Source organism: Bombina bombina, chromosome 4 (genome assembly GCF_027579735.1).
Source record: "Bombina bombina isolate aBomBom1 chromosome 4, aBomBom1.pri, whole genome shotgun sequence".
Lineage (NCBI taxonomy): Eukaryota > Metazoa > Chordata > Amphibia > Anura > Bombinatoridae > Bombina > Bombina bombina.
This window is the reverse complement of record NC_069502.1, coordinates 116,312,225-116,333,016: the sequence shown is the minus strand read 5'-3', so window position 1 is coordinate 116,333,016 and position 20,792 is coordinate 116,312,225. Positions and strand designations below refer to the sequence as shown.

The window sequence follows — 20,792 nt, the reverse complement described above, 5'->3', positions numbered from 1 at the left end:
TTAAGCTACTTACACCTAATCTAAGCCCCCTAATAAAATAACAAAAAACAAAAAAATTCCCTACCCTATTCTACATTAAAAAGTAAACAGCTCTTTTGCCTTACCAGCCCTTAAAAGGGCCTTTTGAGGGGCATGCCCCAAATAAAACAGCTCTTTTGCCTGTAAAAGAAAAATACAACCCCCCCCAACATTAAAACCCACCACCCCTAATCTAACCCAAACCCCCCTTAAATAAACCTAACACTACCCTGGTACCTTAAAGGTACCGTCATTCGTCGTTAGTCGTCGGGAAGAAGAGGATGGATCCGCGTAGGCTCTTCTGAAGATGGCTCCACTCCGCTCCGGATGGATGAAGATTGAAGACGCCGCCTGGATGAAGACTTCTATCGGATTGAAGACCTCTTCAGTGCCGCCTGGATGATGACTTCATCGGATGGAAGATTTCTTCAGCGCCCCTTGGATGATGACTTCTGCTGCTCCGGATCTCCTCTTTGGTTCCATCGGTGGACGGGTGGCTGAACACTACTCAATGTAGGATGATCTTCAGGGGGGTAGTGTTAGGTTTATTTAAGGGGGGTTTGGGTTAGATTAGGGGTATGTGGGTGGTGGGTTTTAATGTTGGGGGGGTTGTATTTTTCTTTTACAGGCAAAAGAGCTGTTTTATTTGGGGCATGCCCCGCAAAAGGCCCTTTTAAGGGCTGGTAAGGCAAAAGAGCTGTTTACTATTTAATATAGAATAGGGTAGGGATTTTTTTTATTTTGGGGGGCTTTGTTATTTTATTAGGGGGCTTAGATTAGGTGTAAGTAGCTTAAAATTGTTGTAATATTTTTTAAATGTTTGTAACTTATTTTATTTTATTTTTGTAACTTAGCTTTTTTATTTTTTGTACTTTAGTTAGTTTATTTAATTGTATTTAATTGTAGTTATTTGTAGGTAATTAATTTAATTAATTTAATGATAGTGTAGTGTTAGGTTTAATTGTAACTTAGGTTAGGATTTATTTTACAGGTAATTTTGTATTTCTTTTAGCTAGGTAGTTATTAAATAGTTAATAACTATTTAATAACTATTCTAACTAGCTAAAATAAATACAAAGTTACCTGTAAAATAAATATAAATCCTAAAATAGCTACAATGTAATTATTAATTACATTGTAGCTATCTTAGGGTTTATTTTACAGGTAAGTATTTAGTTTTAAATAGGAATAATTTATTTAATGATAGTGTAGTGTTAGGTGTAATTGTAACTTAGGTTAGTTTTTAGTTTACAGGTAAATTTCTCTTTATTTTAGCTAGGTAAGCTATTAAATAGTTAATAACTATTTAATAGCTATTGTACCTAGTTAAAATAAATTGAAAGTTGCCTGTAAAATAAAAATAAATCCTAAGATAGCTACAATATAATTATTATTTATATTGTAGCTATATTAGGGTTTATTTTAAAGGTAAGTATTTAGTTTTAAATAGGATTCATTTAGTTAATAAGAGAAATATTATTTATATGTATTTAATTAATATTAAGTTAGGGGGTGTTAGGATTAGTGTTAGACTTAGGTTTAGGGGTTAATAATTTTATTAGAGTTGCGGCGGTGTAGGGGGGGCAGGATAGGGGTTAATAAATTTATTATAGGTGGCGACGGTGTAGGGAGGGCAGATTAGGGGTTAATAAGTTTAAGATAGGTTGCGGCGGGGTCCGTGAGCGGAGGTTTAGGGGTTAAAGTATTTATTTAGTTGCGGCGGGGTCCGGGATCGGCAGGATAGGGGTTAATAAATTTATTATAGGTGGCGGCGGTATAGGGGGGCAGGATAGGGGTTACTAGGTATAATGTAGGTGGCGGCGGGGTCCGGGAGTGGCGGTTTAGGGGTTAATACATTTATAAGAGTTGCGGCGGGGTCTAGGAGCGGCGGTTTAGGGGTTAGTAACTTTATTTAGTTGCGGGGGGCTCCGGGGGCGCCAGTATAGGGGGTAGAACAGTGTAGTTTAGTGTGAGTGCTTAGTGACAGGGGTATCAATAAAGCTGTAAAAAAGCCGAAGAGCAGCGAGATCGGATGAGTGATAACTATCACAATCCGCTGCTCATCACCCCGTACTTGGTGCATGGCTTTTTGACAGCTTTTTTTGATAACTTAGGCGAATGTATTCAGGTCCACGGCGGCGATGTGAGGCGAGCTTAGGCGGGCGTATTGGACCGGCGAAGGCAGGTAAAGTAGACGGCTTGATAACTACCCCTCTTAGTCTCTAAGAAGAAAGAAGACAGATTCACAGTAGACAGAAGAAAGAAGTCACAGTAGACACCGACTCGGCTTTCAGCTGGCCTGGCTTATGGGCGGCTTGGCTATGGCTAGTAAGTCACGACGGCAGCTCTCACACCTCACACTGACAATGAACTGAAGGAGTCTGACTATGTCCTCTTCACCGGCAAATGACAGCGCGTCTTACTCCGCGCCTTGCTGTCAGCTCTCAGTCTCCCGCACGGCACCAGTTTCAGACCTGCTACTAGATGAAAAGGAGAGCTTGCCGCTGATTGGCTGAGGGCAGGGCTCCAGAGGCTGCTAGAGAGCAGCCTTTATTGGGAGCGGTATGGGCAGTGAAGAGAAGAGTATTAAGCTCTAATCGCCACTGGGTGGCAGTCTCTAGTGGCCCATATGAAAAAATGCATTCATATTGCGCAATGGAAGGGGAGCTGAACGGCTCACGGCCTTTACTTCCTTGCGCAATATGGATATGTGGGGAGGTGTAATGTATTTGACTTTGAGTAGTTAAAAGGCACAAGGCATTAAATAAAAAAAAGAAAATGAAAAGTACAAGAAAAAAGCACTCTTGCCTCAAACCTTAAATAGAGAAAAACAATGGCCATATATTGCTATGACCATCCATACTGGTGGAGTAAAACATCAACACACATGATACTAGTGTCAAAGTGATTGGTTTATTGCACTATAAAATTAAATAAATAGTGCATGTGAACTTTCATACAATACATTTTATATATAGCAGTGAACTTAGGAATTAAACAAAGAGAACCCTGTAAATAATAAAACGTGTTCCAAATAAAATGTCCATAAACAGTTTACCACACTGAAGTTTTGTTTTCCTGAATGCTGTGTTGATAAGTCTCAAGAGAAATAAAAAGTCTTTTGTTAATGTCCTTTTTCCCCAGTTGTGATAAAGAAAATAAATCATGAAAAAAAACTATTGTAATCCTGGTATCGTTCCTTCTTGTAATTAAGCACTGCTCAATCGTCACTCTTTATGGGCATATCAAAACAGGTCTAGATTTAAACCATGCTCACAATCCATTAAGCAAGGAGAGAGGCTGTAAAGTAAGGCTCTGCTACTTACGCTGAAAAGCTAGCAGTATACAACCGCCAAACTGAACAGCTGAGCAGCCAGAGATCTTCTGGAACACCAACAGTAAACTGCCAATACTACCAAGCAAAAAAACAGACCCAATAAAGCTGGTAACTAGAACCCGATAGCCACATAAGCTTACTGTGATTCAGCAACAGTTGTGTCCCAGTTCAGTGATTATTTGAGCAAAGATTCTTTGTTTTCCAGTAAAGGTAAAAGGATATCTGGATAACACTTGCTCCAGGGATCTTGAAAGGAAATTTGCCTACGATCGTTTCACCAAATTGGCTTCATCAGGGCATGTCATCAAGGCAGCCTTCTTCTATAATATGGTGGCGGAGTCGGCGGGGTAATGGGGGACCTTTGAGTACTAAAAATTTTTTTTAATAAAAACTTTAAAACATTTTTTTATTTATTAAACATTATTAAATAGTGTAATTACACACATAGGATGCCTCACCTGCCTCCTATGACAGCACGTCACTATCTCTCCTTCACATCCAGAACCTACATAACTCAAGCTAAAATTTGCCTTCCTAAAATATGTTGAGGGATCTCACAGTACAGACAAGACTAATCTTGCCAGGAACTGAATCTTACTAAAGTTTTTAACCTTTTAATAAATTGTTTTACTCTCATTCTGCTGCTGAATCATCATTTGGAAACATTCCCCCTCTATCTGGAGGTCTCTATTTTTGTTCCCTTGACCAACTGTTTTTTTTTTTTTTGTTGGCTTGAGCAATTCTAAAATTCCATCCTGAACTCTTGCCTTCTGCCTATTGTGGGCCTTGCACTCACGATCACCGAACCTGGGATCTCTGGACTCCCCCTGGTGGGATGAGGATACCATCTGTTTCCTGTACCATCACTGAGGTCTACCGGATGACCGATTGGTTCCGGACTGTCTTTACTGCACATTTGTGCTTCTCACCACGTGAGTAGGATTCCTAATTTCTACCAATACCCTTTGTGTTACAGTCTGATTTGCACTATGTGGCGCCCTCTATCTTCTTCTCTCTAGATCATCATCCCCTGTGGCGTGGCATGACACTCTAGAGGAGCTGCCTCCATTCCTGGATCCTTGTCTGAGATTGAATTAAATCACATTATCAGGACTTATCCATTTTACTATATATGTTTGGACTTTCCACTTTATCCTTTCTCTATACGTTTTAATTTGTTATATGTTTGCCAACTAATATATGTGTCAGGATATTCATTTGAATCTGAATCATATGCACTTACAGGATATCTATACACTGGAAATTAGGATATTTTTGTGCCTTCCACTGTGATTATTGGAGCTTATTGAAGATCTTTTGCTCTTCTTGTATACTTTATTAAGAGATATTTATTTTTATCATCCTCTAATATCTATATATACACACATTTTGTCATCGCCTGGTGCCTCTTACAGGTACCTGTTTGGCTCTGGTTGCCATCTGTGTACAGTTTGTCTACTATGGGTTAGATTACAAGTGGAGCACTATTAAGCACTCCCGCAATAACTTTGCTAGACGCAGGCTTTTTGCGCACATCGGGTTGTGCTTCTATTACAAACTGAAAAAAGAGTTTGAGCTTAAACCCCAACTTTAAAAAAACCTAACCCCCATACTTGCCCACTAACCCCATCACATATCTTCAAGAGCGCTAAACCCAACAAGAAATATTAATTCATTCCAATGTTCTTCACATAGCAGAATATGTCCTTTTAATACTTAGAGACATAAAAGCACAATTTTTTTTCGTTTCATGATTTAGACAGAGCATACAATTTTAAGCAACTTTCCAATTTACTTCTATTATCAGCTTTTCTTTGTTGAAAAGCAAGAAGGTAAGCTCAGGAGTGTGCACATGCCTGCAGCTCTATGTGCCAGTAGTTTTGCAAACAGTTATACATTAGCAAGAGCACTAGATGGCAGCATTATTTCTTGTCATGTAGTGCTCGAGAAATGTGCACACTACCTATCTAGATATCTCTAAAACAAAGAATATCATGAGAATAAACCAAATTTCTTCTGTTAAGTGTGATCAGTCCACGGGTCATCATTACTTCTGGGATATTACTCCTCCCCAACAGGAAGTGCAAGAGGATTCACCCAGCAGAGCTGCATATAGCTCCTCCCCTCTACGTCACTCCCAGTCATTCTCTTGCACCCAACGACTAGATAGGATGTGTGAGAGGACTATGGTGATTATACTTAGTTTTATATCTTCAATCAAAAGTTTGTTATTTTAAAATAGCACCGGAGTGTGTTATTACCTCTCTGGCAGAGTTTGAAGAAGAATCTACCAGAGTTTTGCTATGATTTTAGCCGGAGTAGTTAAGATCATATTGCTGTTCTCGGCCATCTGAGGAGTGAGGTAAACTTCAGATCAGGGGACAGCGGGCAGATGAATCTGCATAGAGGTATGTAGCAGTTTTTATTTTCTGACAATGGAATTGATGAGAAAATCCTGCCATACCGATATAATGTCATGTATGTATACTTTACACTTCAGTATTCTGGGGAATGGTACTTCACTAGAATTACACTGTAAGAAATACATAAAGCTGTTTAATAACTAGAGATTATGTTTAACGTTTTTGCTGGAATGTAAAATCGTTTTCATTTGCTGAGGTACTGTGTGAATAAATGTTTGGGCACTATTTTTCCACTTGGCAGTTGCTTAATCTGTTTTTCTGACAGTTTCTGTTCTCCCTCACTGCTGTGTGTGAGGGGGAGGGGCCGTTTTTTGGCGCTTTTACTATGCATCAAATATTTCAGTCAGCAACTCATTGTATTCCCTGCATGATCCGGTTCATCTCTACAGAGCTCAGGGGTCTTCAAAACTTATTTTGAGGGAGGTAATTTCTCTCAGCAGAGCTGTGAGAATTATAGTTTGACTGAGATAAAAAACGTTTATTCTGTAATTTGTTTCCTGCTTTCAGAATTTGTTATCTTTGCTAATGGGATTAAACCTTTGCTAAAGTTGTGTTGTTTACAAGGATTGAGGCTATAACTGTTTCAATTTATTAATTTTCAACTGTCATAGATCTTCTGTGCTTCTTAAAGGCACAATACGTTTTAATATTATTCTAATTGAATTGTATTTCCAAGTTGCAAGTTTATTTGCTAGTGTGTTAAACATGTCTGATTCAGAGGATGACACCTGTGTCATTTGTTGCAATGCCAAAGTGGAGCCCAATAGAAATTTATGTACTAACTGTATTGATGCTACTTTAAATAAAAGTCAATCTGTACAAATTGAACAAATTTCACCAAACAACGAGGGGAGAGTTATGCCGACTAACTCGCCTCACGTGTCAGTACCTACATCTCCCGCTCAGAGGGAGGTGCGTGATATTGTAGCGCCGAGTACATCTGGGCGGCCATTACAAATCACATTACAGGATATGGCTACTGTTATGACTGAGGTTTTGGCTAAATTACCAGAACTAAGAGGTAAGCGTGATCACTCTGGGGTGAGAACAGAGTGCGCTGATAATATTAGGGCCATGTCAGACACTGCATCACAGGTGGCAGAACATGAGGACGGAGAACTTCATTCTGTGGGTGACGGTTCTGATCCAAACAGACTGGATTCAGATATTTCAAATTTTAAATTTAAACTGGAAAACCTCCGTGTATTACTAGGGGAGGTGTTAGCGGCTCTGAATGATTGTAACACAGTTGCAATACCAGAGAAAATGTGTAGGTTGGATAAATATTTTGCGGTACCGACGAGTACTGAGGTTTTTCCTATACCTAAGAGACTTACTGAAATTGTTACTAAGGAGTGGGATAGACCCAGTGTGCCGTTCTCACCCCCTCCGATATTTAGAAAAATGTTTCCAATAGACGCCACCACAAGGGACTTATGGCAAACGGTCCCTAAGGTGGAGGGAGCAATTTCTACCTTAGCTAAGCGTACCACTATCCCGGTGGAGGATAGCTGTGCTTTTTCAGATCCAATGGATAAAAAGTTAGAGGGTTACCTTAAGAAAATGTTTGTTCAACAAGGTTTTATATTGCAACCCCTTGCATGCATTGCGCCGATCACGGCTGCAGCGGCATTCTGGATTGAGTCTCTGGAAGAGAACATTGGTTCAGCTACTCTGGACGACATTACGGACAGGCTTAGAGTCCTTAAACTATCTAATTCATTCATTTCGGAGGCCGTAGTACATCTTACTAAACTTACGGCGAAGAATTCAGGATTCGCCATTCAGGCACGCAGGGCGCTGTGGCTAAAATCCTGGTCAGCTGATGTTACTTCTAAGTCTAAATTGCTTAATATACCTTTCAAAGGGCAGACCTTATTCGGGCCCGGGTTGAAAGAGATTATCGCTGACATTACAGGAGGTAAAGGCCATGCCCTGCCTCAGGACAAAGCCAAAGCCAAGACTAGACAGTCTAATTTTCGTTCCTTTCGTAATTTCAAAGCAGGAGCAGCATCAACTTCCTCTGCACCAAAACAGGAAGGAGCTGTTGCTCGCTACAGACAAGGCTGGAAACCTAACCAGTCCTGGAACAAGGGCAAGCAGACTAGGAAACCTGCTGCTGCCCCTAAAACAGCATGAATTGAGGACCCCCGATCCGGGATCGGATCTAGTGGGGGGCAGACTTTCTCTCTTCGCCCAGGCTTGGGCAAGAGATGTTCAGGATCCCTGGGCGCTAGAGATAATATCTCAGGGATACCTTCTGGACTTCAAATACTCTCCTCCAAGAGAGAGATTTCATCTGTCAAGATTGTCAACAATCCAGACAAAGAAAGAGGCGTTTCTACGCTGCGTACAAGAGCTCTTGTTAATGGGAGTAATCCATCCAGTTCCACGATCGGAACAGGGACAGGGGTTTTACTCAAATCTGTTTGTGGTTCCCAAAAAAGAGGGAACTTTCAGACCAATCCTGGACTTAAAGATCCTAAACAAATTCCTAAGAGTTCCATCGTTCAAGATGGAGACTATTCGGACAATTTTACCTATGATCCAAGAGGGTCAATACATGACCACTGTAGATTTAAAAGATGCTTACCTTCACATACCGATTCACAAAGATCATTATCGGTACCTAAGGTTTGCCTTCCTATACAGGCATTACCAGTTTGTGGCTCTTCCATTCGGATTGGCTACAGCTCCAAGAATCTTCACAAAGGTTCTGGGTGCTCTTCTGGCGGTACTAAGACCGCGGGGAATCTCGGTAGCTCCATACCTAGACGACATTCTGATACAAGCTTCAAGCTTTCAAACTGCCAAGTCTCATACAGAGTTAGTGCTGGCATTTCTAAGGTCACATGGATGGAAGGTGAACGAAAAGAAAAGTTCACTCGTTCCACTCACAAGAGTTCCCTTCCTGGGGACTCTTATAGATTCTGTAGAAATGAAGATTTACCTGACAGAGGACAGGCTAACAAGACTTCAAAGTGCTTGCCGCACCCTTCATTCCATTCAACACCCGTCAGTGGCTCAATGCATGGAGGTAATCGGCTTAATGGTAGCGGCAATGGACATAGTACCCTTTGCACGCTTACACCTCAGACCACTGCAACTGTGCATGCTAAGTCAGTGGAATGGGGATTACTCAGACTTATCCCCTTCTCTGAATCTGGATCAAGAGACCAGAAATTCTCTTCTATGGTGGCTTTCTCGGCCACATCTGTCCAGGGGGATGCCATTCAGCAGACCAGACTGGACAATTGTAACAACAGACGCCAGCCTTCTAGGTTGGGGTGCCGTCTGGAATTCTCTGAAGGCTCAGGGACAATGGAGTCAGGAGGAGAGTCTCCTGCCAATAAACATTCTGGAATTGAGAGCAGTTCTCAATGCCCTCCTGGCTTGGCCCCAGTTGACAACTCGGGGGTTCATCAGGTTTCAGTCGGACAACATCACGACTGTAGCTTACATCAACCATCAGGGAGGGACAAGAAGCTCCCTAGCTATGATGGAAGTATCAAAGATAATTTGCTGGGCAGAGTCTCACTCTTGCCACCTGTCAGCAATCCACATCCCGGGAGTGGAGAACTGGGAGGCGGATTTCTTAAGTCGTGGGAACTTCATCCGGAGGTCTTTGCCCAAATACTTCGACGTTGGGGCAAACCAGAGATAGATCTCATGGCGTCTCGACAGAACGCCAAGCTTCCTCGTTACGGGTCCAGATCCAGGGATCCAGGAGCAGTCCTGATAGATGCTCTGACAGCACCTTGGGACTTCAGGATGGCTTACGTGTTTCCACCCTTCCCGTTGCTTCCTCGATTGATTGCCAGAATCAAACAAGAGAGAGCATCAGTGATTCTAATAGCACCTGCGTGGCCACGCAGGACTTGGTATGCAGACCTGGTGGACATGTCATCCTGTCCACCTTGGTCTCTACCTCTGAAACAGGACCTTCTGATACAGGGTCCCTTCAAACATCAAAATCTAACTTCTCTGAAGCTGACTGCTTGGAAATTGAACGCTTGATTTTATCAAGACGTGGATTTTCTGAGTCAGTTATTGATACCTATTGGTGTGAATCCAAAGGTTACTCTTGGAGTAAGGTTAGGATTCCTAGGATATTGTCTTTTCTACAAGAAGGTTTAGAAAAGGGTTTATCTGCTAGTTCATTAAAGGGACAGATCTCAGCTCTGTCCATTCTGTTACACAAACGTCTGTCAGAAGTTCCTGACGTCCAGGCTTTTTGTCAGGCTTTGGCCAGAATTAAGCCTGTGTTTAAAACTGTTGCTCCACCATGGAGTTTAAACCTTGTTCTTAATGTTTTACAGGGCGTTCCGTTTGAACCCCTTCATTCCATTGAGATAAAGTTGTTATCTTGGAAAGTTCTATTTTTAATGGCTATTTCCTCGGCTCGAAGAGTCTCTGAATTATCAGCCTTACATTGTGATTCTCCTTATTTGATTTTTCATTCGGATAAGGTAGTCCTGCGTACTAAACCTGGGTTCTTACCTAAGGTAGTTACTAACAGGAATATCAATCAAGAGATTGTTGTTCCTTCTTTATGCCCAAATCCTTCTTCAAAGAAGGAACGTCTACTGCACAACCTGGATGTAGTCCGTGCTCTAAAATTTTACTTACAGGCAACTAAGGAATTTCGACAAACGTCTTCTCTGTTTGTCATTTACTCTGGGCAGAGGAGAGGTCAAAAAGCTTCCGCTACCTCTCTTTCTTTTTGGCTTCGTAGCATAATTCGTTTAGCTTATGAGACTGCTGGACAGCAGCCTCCTGAAAGAATTACAGCTCATTCTACTAGAGCTGTGGCTTCCACTTGGGCCTTCAAGAATGAGGCCTCTGTTGAACAGATTTGCAAGGCTGCAACTTGGTCTTCGCTTCATACTTTTTCCAAATTTTACAAATTTGACACTTTTGCTTCATCGGAGGCTATTTTTGGGAGAAAGGTTCTTCAGGCAGTGGTTCCTTCTGTATAAAGAGCCTGCCTATCCCTCCCGTCATCCGTGTACTTTTGCTTTGGTATTGGTATCCCAGAAGTAATGATGACCCGTGGACTGATCACACTTAACAGAAGAAAACATAATTTATGCTTACCTGATAAATTCCTTTCTTCTGTAGTGTGATCAGTCCACGGCCCGCCCTGTTTTTAAGGCAGGTAAATATTTTTTAATTTATACTCCAGTCACCACTTCACCCTTGGCTTTTCCTTTCTCGTTGGTCCTTGGTCGAATGACTGGGAGTGACGTAGAGGGGAGGAGCTATATGCAGCTCTGCTGGGTGAATCCTCTTGCACTTCCTGTTGGGGAGGAGTAATATCCCAGAAGTAATGATGACCCGTGGACTGATCACACTACAGAAGAAAGGAATTTATCAGGTAAGCATAAATTATGTTTTCATAATAGAAATAAAGTGGAAACTTTTTAACTATTCCCTGCTCTGTCTGGATCATAAAAAAAATTGGGTTTCATGTCCCTTTAACCCCTTAACAACCAAGGATGTGCCTGGCATCGTGCAATTCCCTTTTTTCAGCAAGCTAAAGCAGAGAGAGCCACTATGTGGTCCTCTCTGCATCGGACAGCAATGGTCCCGATCATTGGTGGCGTGGGAGAGATACGAGGAAGGCGGGTGGGCGGCCCATCGCTGTTAAAATTCCGGATTCCGTTCCTTCAGTGCGCACAAGGGGCGGGAGCCCGCGGGGTGCGAGGCGTCTGCGCGATACATAAACTGCTATCATATGTATGGGAAGGAGAGAGCGGGAGGGGGGAATAAATGTTGAGAAAGGGATCGGGGAGGGGGAGGGTTGTAAAAAAAAAAAAGAATTTTGAGCTCTAACGAATTAGAGCATGTCATTTTTTAACTATAATGATCCTTTAAAACCAATATGCCATTATGTAATTATTCACATAATTTTACAAGATAAAATGAATTCCCTTTGTAACCTTTGTGACACGGACTTAAGGCAAAGTTATCATCTCCAGCTCTTAAAGAGACAGGAAAACCCTTTTTTTTTCTTTCATGATTCAGATAGAACATACAATTTTAAATAATTTTCCATTTTTCTTCTGTTATCAAATTTGCTTCATTTTCTTGTTATCCTTTGCTGAAGGAACAATAATGAACCACTGAAAACTAGCAGAAAACATCTAGTGAGCCAATCACAAGAGACAAATGTGTGCAGCCACCAATCACCAACTAGCATCCTGTAGTGTAGGATATGTACATATTATTTTTCAACCACAGATACCAATAGAACAAAGCACATTTGAAAACAAAAATGAATTTAAAAGTGTCTTAAAATGACATGCTCTGAATTGTGCAAGTTTAATTTTGATTTTTCCCATCCATTGAAATTATGCAGATAAGTATTTAAATATTGGAAGTGACTTTAATATTGCCTCCAAAGTTCCTCTGGATAGATATAACTTTTAGATAAGAATGCAACAGTAAAGATTTCCAAGAGAAGATCAAAAACACCATAATTTAATATTACATCTACTTAAAGTTAAAGCTATATGAAGAAATGGAAACTCTGACTCTAGAAGATATACAGTGTGTATATATATATATATATATATATATATATATATATATAGTAGCAAAAAACTTGCACTCGCTGGACTTTTTCAAACGCAAAAAACTTTTAATGTAACGTTTCGGAGACAAAGTATCCCCTTCCTTTTTTCTGTCTCTTGGTGCTCATTTTTGTGCCCACTAGCTCTATGATGAATCAATAATGCTGTGCTAAACAAACTTACTTTATCGTTTGAAAAACAAAGTGGTTAAATGTGCTAGCATTATGTTGTTGACTTATACAATTGTTGCAACGATTAAGGTATAAGTAAAGAATGGATATAATGCTTGGTTACTAAATAAGTTTTTCTATGGATAATTACCAGAATCACATCAGTAATATTTCGCCAATCCGATACATGGGCGGTGGTTATAAGGACCATACACAGGGCTCTGAGATATACGCCCTGAGGAAGCCCCTATGACGCTTGGTCACGTGGGGGGTGAAACAGCCATTGGCGTGTGACGTCATTTTTCTTCACAGCTGAGAACCGGCTTCTTGGGAGTGCTCGATGCACGCTGGACACATACTTTAACAGCCATGAAAGAAAAGCTATGATTCCGTTTTCCAGACTAAATTGTTCCTAAGGACTCTAAAGGAGGAGGATTTCTACAGGAAAATTAATTAACCTCTGTAATGTATAACGGACTTACGAGTTCATACAGGTTACAATGAAAAGTTTTTCTTTAGGATACAATTAGTCAAGAACACTATATACTGCAGTTTGATTAATACTGGAGTTTAACCAATACGGTAAGAAACTGCAAAAACAATCTATCTGGAATGAACTGCTTATTTATTTGTTACAACGTGTTCTTATAAAAATGGCTGTTATTATGCACTCATTATAAATTGAACATAGATCCCTATAAGTTTCTATGGTAGCGTATACCTTTTAAATATTGGTGCTACCCTCTAGTTGGGGTGTTGTTCATTATAATTTAGTGCAAGTTTATATTACATTTATATCATGCTTTTTTATGCTTTGATATTTATTGCTATGTAGAATTTGGCATAGATCCTCAGGTTGAACTTATACTCATGATAACAGATTTCCAATTTTTATTGGGTTATCCTCTGAGAGAGGTGTTGCCATTTATACTAAAAACTTTGTATGCTTTATCTTGCATGGATCCCCAACATTATCTATGGTAGCAGATTCCTATGGGTCACAGGGCTACCCTCTGGTAGGGGTGTTGCAAGTTAGCATATTATATTATATTAATTATTATCACTCCGTGTATCGAGCTAACTCTTAGTAAGCTGGCCAGCTCTTTTATTCATGCTATATATCTATGATGTACTAATTATTTGCACATAATAAATGTATTTGTATTTCGATATGTGTGTGGTTTCGTTTAGGGAACCCAGCTGTTGTGTATTTTACACCGGAGCAGTAATCACAGCTAAATAAATTTACATATTATGATCCAAATGTGTCATTGACTTAATTATTGCTGTATATATTTTGAGTGCTGAAATCCCTGGCTTTTGTGAGGGTAATATTTGTACCCTCTATGATTTTCTTTCTGTTTTTGGAGGTTTATATATACTGTATATAAACACAAATAATAAAAAGCATGTCATTATACTTGTAAGCTAATACTCTCATAGATGACACAGCAGGCGTAGAAAACCTCTATAATTTTAAAAATCAAAAGCTTTTTACAGCATAGGAAACAAAATGTAAAATCTATTTTTAAGTTGCAAACAGAATTTATTTTTGTTTGATTTTTTTTTAATTTTAAACCCTAAAAATGCAAATCAAATGCAGTGTATAATGTCTAATCTGTTTTTGTTTTTTTCTTTCAGTTACATATGTTGATTTGGAAAAATATGTTGCTGACATTGAAATAAGTTATTCTGATTCTTTACTGGAAAATCAAATAAAAGCTTTTCTAGAGAATATAACTATTTTCAATAAAAACTTAAATTCTTCAATAATTCTCCAAACTGTAAAAGTTTCATCAGGTGAGATGTGAAACTCTATTCAGAAATATATGTGTGCCTGTTAACCCTTATGCTACAGATAATAATTGTATTACTTATATTTACAAGTGTGTTCTGTAAATGGAATCTACACTTCATGCTACTGTCAAGATGGCTACCAATGCGTTACATCATCGTCTTCCTCATGCACTGGCATCAATTGTGCCTGTAACCCTTTAATTCGTGCAGAGGAGCAATGCCAAGGTAAGAAATATGTGTGCTTTGTTCAGTTGTTTGCTTTCATATTGTTATTATTGTCACAAAAAGGTTACAAATTGTAATAACGTAAATGTTTACAGGGTAGAGAGTTATTTACTTTGTTAATTTATATATTTTTTAATATATATTCTTATTCTCTTAACTAGAAATTACAAATATGACGTTGACACCGGAGAAGCCTCTCTTAGGAGACACCCTTAAGCTGATCTGCTATTTTAATGAAGATGTCATTGACATTTCATGGATTCATAATTCTAAAGTAATTGTTAATGACACACGTCATAGTATGAGCAAAGGTTTGAGCAATTCACTGGTATTATATACCCTTACTATAAAGGACCTTGAACAGAATGATGAAGGTACAGTACAGTAATGGTGTAGTGATCATAATGATAACAAGATTAGAGTGTGTATAACTTGTGGTACATATAGGGTTTATGCGTTTACAGTTTAAACACATAGAAACATGTTTTAAAGATAAATTGTGACCTCTTAACTGGAATTAAATCTGCTCCATTATTTATGTAAAATCAGTTAAAGGAACATGGAATTCAACATTTTCTTTCATGATTCCGATAGAGCATGCAATTTTAAGCAATTTTCTAATTTACTCCATTTATCAATGTTTCTTCATTCTCTTGCTATCTTTATTTTAATCATCGTCCACACTATAATAAAGATATTAACCACTATTCTGCCACTCCTCGACATCGCCGCCACTAAATAAAGTTATTAACCCCTAAACCTCTGGCCTCCCACATCACTGCCACTAAATAAACCAATTAACCCCTAAACCGACTGCCCCCCCGCATCGGAAAAGACTAAATTAAACTATTAACCCCTAAACTTATCACGCCCTAACTTTAAATTAAAATGACAATATCTTAAAATAAATAAAAACTTACCTGTGAAATTAAAAAACCTAAGTTTAAACAATATATTAAACTAACATTACTATTATACTAAAATTGAAATAACTACAAATTAAATAAACTAAATTACACATTAAAAAACCTAGCACTACTAAAAAAAATTAAATCTACAACTACAAAAAATAAAAAATACTAAATTATAAGAAATAAAAAACACTAAATTACAAAAAATAACAAACACTAAATAAACTACCAATAGCCCTTAAAAGGGCCTTTTGTAGGGCATTGCCCTAAAGAAATCAGCTCTTTTCCCTGAAAAAATACAAAGACCCCCCAACAGTAAAACCCACCACCCAACCAACCCCCCAAAATAAAAAATCTAACTAACAAAAACCTAAGCTATCCATATTTAGTGGCAGCGATGTCGGGGAGCGGCAGAATAGGGGTTAATATCTTTATTATAGTGGTGGCGATGTCGGGGAGCGGTGGAATAGGGGTTAATAAGTTTTATTAGTGGCAGCGATGTCAGGTGCGGCAGATTAGGGGTTAATAAGTTTAATTTAGTGTTTGCAATGCGAGATGGCGGCAGAATAGGGGTTAATAGGTAGTTTATGGATCTTAGTGTACTTTGTAACATTTTAGTTATGAGTTTTGTCTAACAGTTCTGTTGCGCAAAACTCATAACTACTGGTCTCAGATTGCACAATGGATCGTGTCGGTATAGGCTGGAACGCAAGCATTTTAGCCTCACCGCACAACCTGTAATGGCAGCGCTATGAAAATCCCACGTAAAAACTTACGCCTAGATTTAGAGTTTTGCGTTAGCCGTCCAAACCAGCGTTAGGGGGTCCTAACGCTGGTTTTTACCGCCCGCTGGTATTTGGAGTCAGTCATTAAAGGGTCTAATGCTCACTTTGCAGCCGCGACTTTTCCATACCGCAGATCCCCCTACGCCAATTGCGTATCCTATCTTTTCAATGGGATCTTTCTAACGCCGGTATTTAGAGTCTTGGCTGAAGTGAGCGTTAGAAATCTAACGACAAGACTCCAGCCGCAGAAAAAAAACAGGAGTTAAGAGCTTTCTGGGCTAACGCCGGTTCATAAAGCTCTTAACTACTGTGCTCTAAAGTACACTAACACCCATAAACTACCTATGCACCCCTAAACCGAGGTCCCCCCACATCGCCGCCACTATAATAAAAAATTTTAACCCCTAATCTGCCGACCACACACCGCTGCCACCTACGTTATACTTATGTAACCCTAATCTGCTGCCCCTAACACCGCCGACCCCTATATTTATTAACCCCCTAATCTGCCCCCCTCAACGTCGCCGACACCTACCTACACTTATTAACCCCTAATCTGCCGACCGGACCTCACCGCTACTCTAATAAAGTTATTAACCCCTAATCCGCCTCGCTCCCGCCTCAATAACCCTATAATAAATAGTATTAACCCCTAATCTGCCCTCCCTAACCTCACCGACACCTAACTTCAAGTATTAATCCCTAATCTGCCGACCGGACCTCACCGCTACTCTAATAAATGTATTAACCCCTAAAGCTAAGTCTAACCCTAACACTAACACCCCCCTAAGTTAAATATAATTTAAATCTAACAAAATAAATTAACTCTTATTAAATAAATTATTCCTATTTAAAGCTAAATACTTACCTGTAAAATAAACCCTAATATAGCTACAATATAACAAATAATTATATTGTAGCTATTTTAGGATTAATATTTATTTTACAGGCAACTTTGTAATTATTTTAACCAGGTACAATAGCTATTAAATAGTTAATAACTATTTAATAGCTACCTAGTTAAAATAATTACAAAATTACCTGGAAAATAAATCCTAACCTAAGTTACAATTAAACCTAACACTACACTATCAATAAATTACTTAAACAAAATACATACAATTATCTACAATTAAACCTAACACTACACTATCAATAAATTAATTAAATACAATACCTACAAATAAATACAATTAAATAAACTAACTAAAGTACAAAAAATAAAAAAGAACTAAGTTACAAAAAATAAAAAAATATTTACAAACATTAGAAAAATATTACAACAATTTTAAACTAATTACACCTACTCTAAGCCCCCTAATAAAATAACAAAGCCCCCCAAAATAAAAAAATGCCCTACCCTATTCTAAAATGAAAATAGAAAAGCTCTTTTACCTTACCAGCCCTTAAAAGGGCCATTTGCGGGGTATGCCCCAAAGAATTCAGCTCTTTTGCCTGGAAAAAAAAACATACAATACCCCCCCAACATTACAACCCATCACCCACATACCCCTAATCTAACCCAAACCCCCCTTAAATAAACCTAACACTAAGCCCCTGAAGATCTTCCTACCTTATCTTCACCACACCGGGTATCACACCGATCCGTGCTGGCTCCGATGTCTTGATCTAAGCCCAAGCGGGGGGCTGAAGACATCCATCCTCCGGCTGAAGTCTTGATCCAAGCGGGCAGAAGAGGACATCCGGACCGGCAAACATCTTCATCCAGGCGGCATCTTCTATGTTCTTCCATCCGATGACGAGCGGCTGATCTTCAAGACCTCCAGCGCGGATCCATCCTCTTCTTCCGACGACTAGACGACGAATGAAGGTTCCTTTAAGGGACGTCATCCAAGATTCTATCAGACAATCGGAATTAAGGTAGGAAAATTCTGATTCAAGATTCAAGTTCAATCCGATTGGCTGATTGGATCAGCCAATCAGATTGAGCTCGCATTCTATTGGCTGTTCCGATCAGCCAATAGAATGTGAGCTCAATCTGATTGGCTGATCCAATCAGCCAATCGGGTTGAACTTGAATCTGATTGGCTGATTCCATCAGCCAATCAGAATTTTCCTACCTTAATTCCGATTGGCTGATAGAATCCTATCAGCCAATCGGAATTCGAGGGACGCCATAGAAGAACATAGAAGATGCCGCCTGGATGAAGATGTTTGCCGGTCCGGATGTCCTCTTCTGCCCGCTTGGATCAAGACTTCAGCCGGAGGATTGATGTCTTCAGCCCCCGCTTGGGCTTGGATCAAGACATCGGAGCCAGGACGGACCGGTGGTACCCGGTGTGGTGAAGATAAGGTAGGAAGATCTTCAGGGGCTTAGTGTTAGGTTTATTTAAAGGGGGTTTGGGTTAGATTAGGGGTATGTGGGTGGTGGGTTGTAATGTTGGGGGGGGTATTGTATGTTTTTTTTTACAGGCAAAAGAGCTGAATTCTTTGGGGCATGCCCCGCAAATGGCCCTTTTAAGGGCTGGTAAGGTAAAAGAGCTTTTCTATTTTAATTTTAGAATAGGGTAGGGCATTTTTTTTATTTTGGGGGGCTTTGTTATTTTATTAGGGGGCTTAGAGTAGGTGTAATTAGTTTAAAATTGTTGTAATATTTTTCTAATGTTTGTAAATATTTTTTTATTTTTTGTAACTTAGTTCTTTTTTATTTTTTGTACTTTAGTTAGTTTATTTAATTGTATTTATTTGTAAGTATTGTATTTAATTAATTTATTGATAGTGTAGTGTTAGGTTTAATTGTATTTAATTGTAGGTATTTTATTTAAGTAATTTATTTATAGTGTAGTGTTAGGTTTAATTGTAACTTAGGTTAGGATTTATTTTACAGGTAATTTTGTAATTATTTTAACTAGGTAGCTTTTAAATAGTTATTAACTATTTAATAGTTTTTGTACCTGGTTAAAATAAATACAAAGTTGCCTGTAAAATAAATATAAATCCTAAAATAGCTACAATATAATTATTCGTTATATTGTAGCTATATTAGGGTTTATTTTACAGGTAAGTATTTAGCTTTAAATAGGAATAATTTATTTAATAAGAGTTAATTTATTTCGTTAGAATAAAATTATATTTAACTTAGGGGGGTGTTAGTGTTAGGGTTAGACTTAGCTTTAGGGGTTAATACATTTATTAGAGTAGCGGTGAGGTCCGGTCGGCAGATTAGGGGTTAATAATTGAAGTTAGGTGTCGGCGATGTAAGGGAGGGCAGATTAGGGGTTAATACTATTTCTTATAGGGTTATTGAGGCGGATTAGGGGTTAATAACTTTATTATAGTAGCAGTGAGGTCCGGTCGGCAGATTCCGGGTTAATTATTGTAGGTAGCTGGCGGCGACGTTGTGGGGGGCAGATTAGGGGTTAATAAATATAATATAGGGGTCGGCGGTGTTAGGGGCAGCAGATTAGGGGTACATAGCTATAATGTAGGTTGCGGCGGTTTACGGAGCGGCAGATTAGGGGTTAAAAATAATATGCAGGGGTCAGCAATAGCGGGGGTGGCAGATTAGGGGTTAATAAGTGTAAGGTTAGGGGTGTTTAGACTCGGGGTACATGTTAGGGTGTTAGGTGCAGACTTAGGAAGTGTTTCCCCATAGAAAACAATGGGGCTGCGTTAGGAGCTGAACGCTGCTTTTTTGCAGGTGTTAGGTTTTTTTTCAGCTCAAACTGTCCCATTGTTTCCTATGGGGGAATCGTGCACGAGCACGTTTTTGAAGCTGGCCGCGTCCATAAGCACCGCTGGTATTGAGAGTTGCAATGGTAGTAAATATGCTATACGCTCCTTTATTGGAGCCTAACGCAGCCATTCTGTGAACTCTAAATACCAGCGGTATTTAAAAGGTGCGGCCAAAAAAAAGCATGCGTAGCTAACGCACCCCTTCTAACGCAAAACTCCAAATCTAGGCCTTAATTTTTTTGAGTGCCGGATTGACGTTGCGTTACAGGCTAAAATACTTGCGATACAGCTATACCGACAAGACTCGTAATGGCTGCGTTCCGGTTTTGACGCTGAAATGGTTATTTTACTCTATTCAGTTTATGTAAAGTCTAAAATGTTTATTATTTACTTGTTGACATCTTCAAAGCGTTTGTATTTATATGTATTTACATTTACAAGGCAAGTTCAAAATCAGATAAGTAGAGAATACTTATTGCTATAAGACTAATAGACAAAAAGCTAGCAATGTTGATATTAATTATTTGTGTGTATACTGAGAACAGTTTGACTATTTGCTATTCTTAGAATTGTTAAGCATGTTTGTTTCTTTAAAAAATTGTCTTTACAGGTATTTACATTTGTAACACAAGTTCAAATTCATTGGCACAGAATGTTTACATCAGTTCACTTAATATTGATCAAACCAGTGATGTTGATATTGTTTGTGATGGAGCTAAATTCCATTTAGCGTGTTGCAGTGGTGACATTTCTTTATCACAAGTTTCATGGACAGTAGCCGGAATTCTGATCATTAACGGTAAGTCAATATATATTGCTTACATAATACATTAAATGAATTCATGTAACTCAATA

The 20,792-nt window shown here is 39.0% G+C and overlaps 1 protein-coding gene across 5 annotated transcripts in view; it reads left to right on the top strand.

Annotated features, from left to right (window-relative positions):
• Positions 1-20,792, top strand: part of LOC128655986 (adhesion G protein-coupled receptor F5-like) — a 206,526-nt gene that overhangs the window by 108,144 nt on the left and 77,590 nt on the right. For all 5 annotated transcript variants that reach the window (XM_053709610.1, XM_053709608.1, XM_053709609.1 and 2 more), the window contains 4 exons: positions 14,165-14,323; positions 14,411-14,545; positions 14,707-14,919; positions 20,548-20,736. In XM_053709610.1, the coding sequence (XP_053565585.1) occupies positions 14,165-14,323; positions 14,411-14,545; positions 14,707-14,919; positions 20,548-20,736 (696 nt within the window). The remainder of the gene's footprint in view (positions 1-14,164; positions 14,324-14,410; positions 14,546-14,706; positions 14,920-20,547; positions 20,737-20,792) is intronic.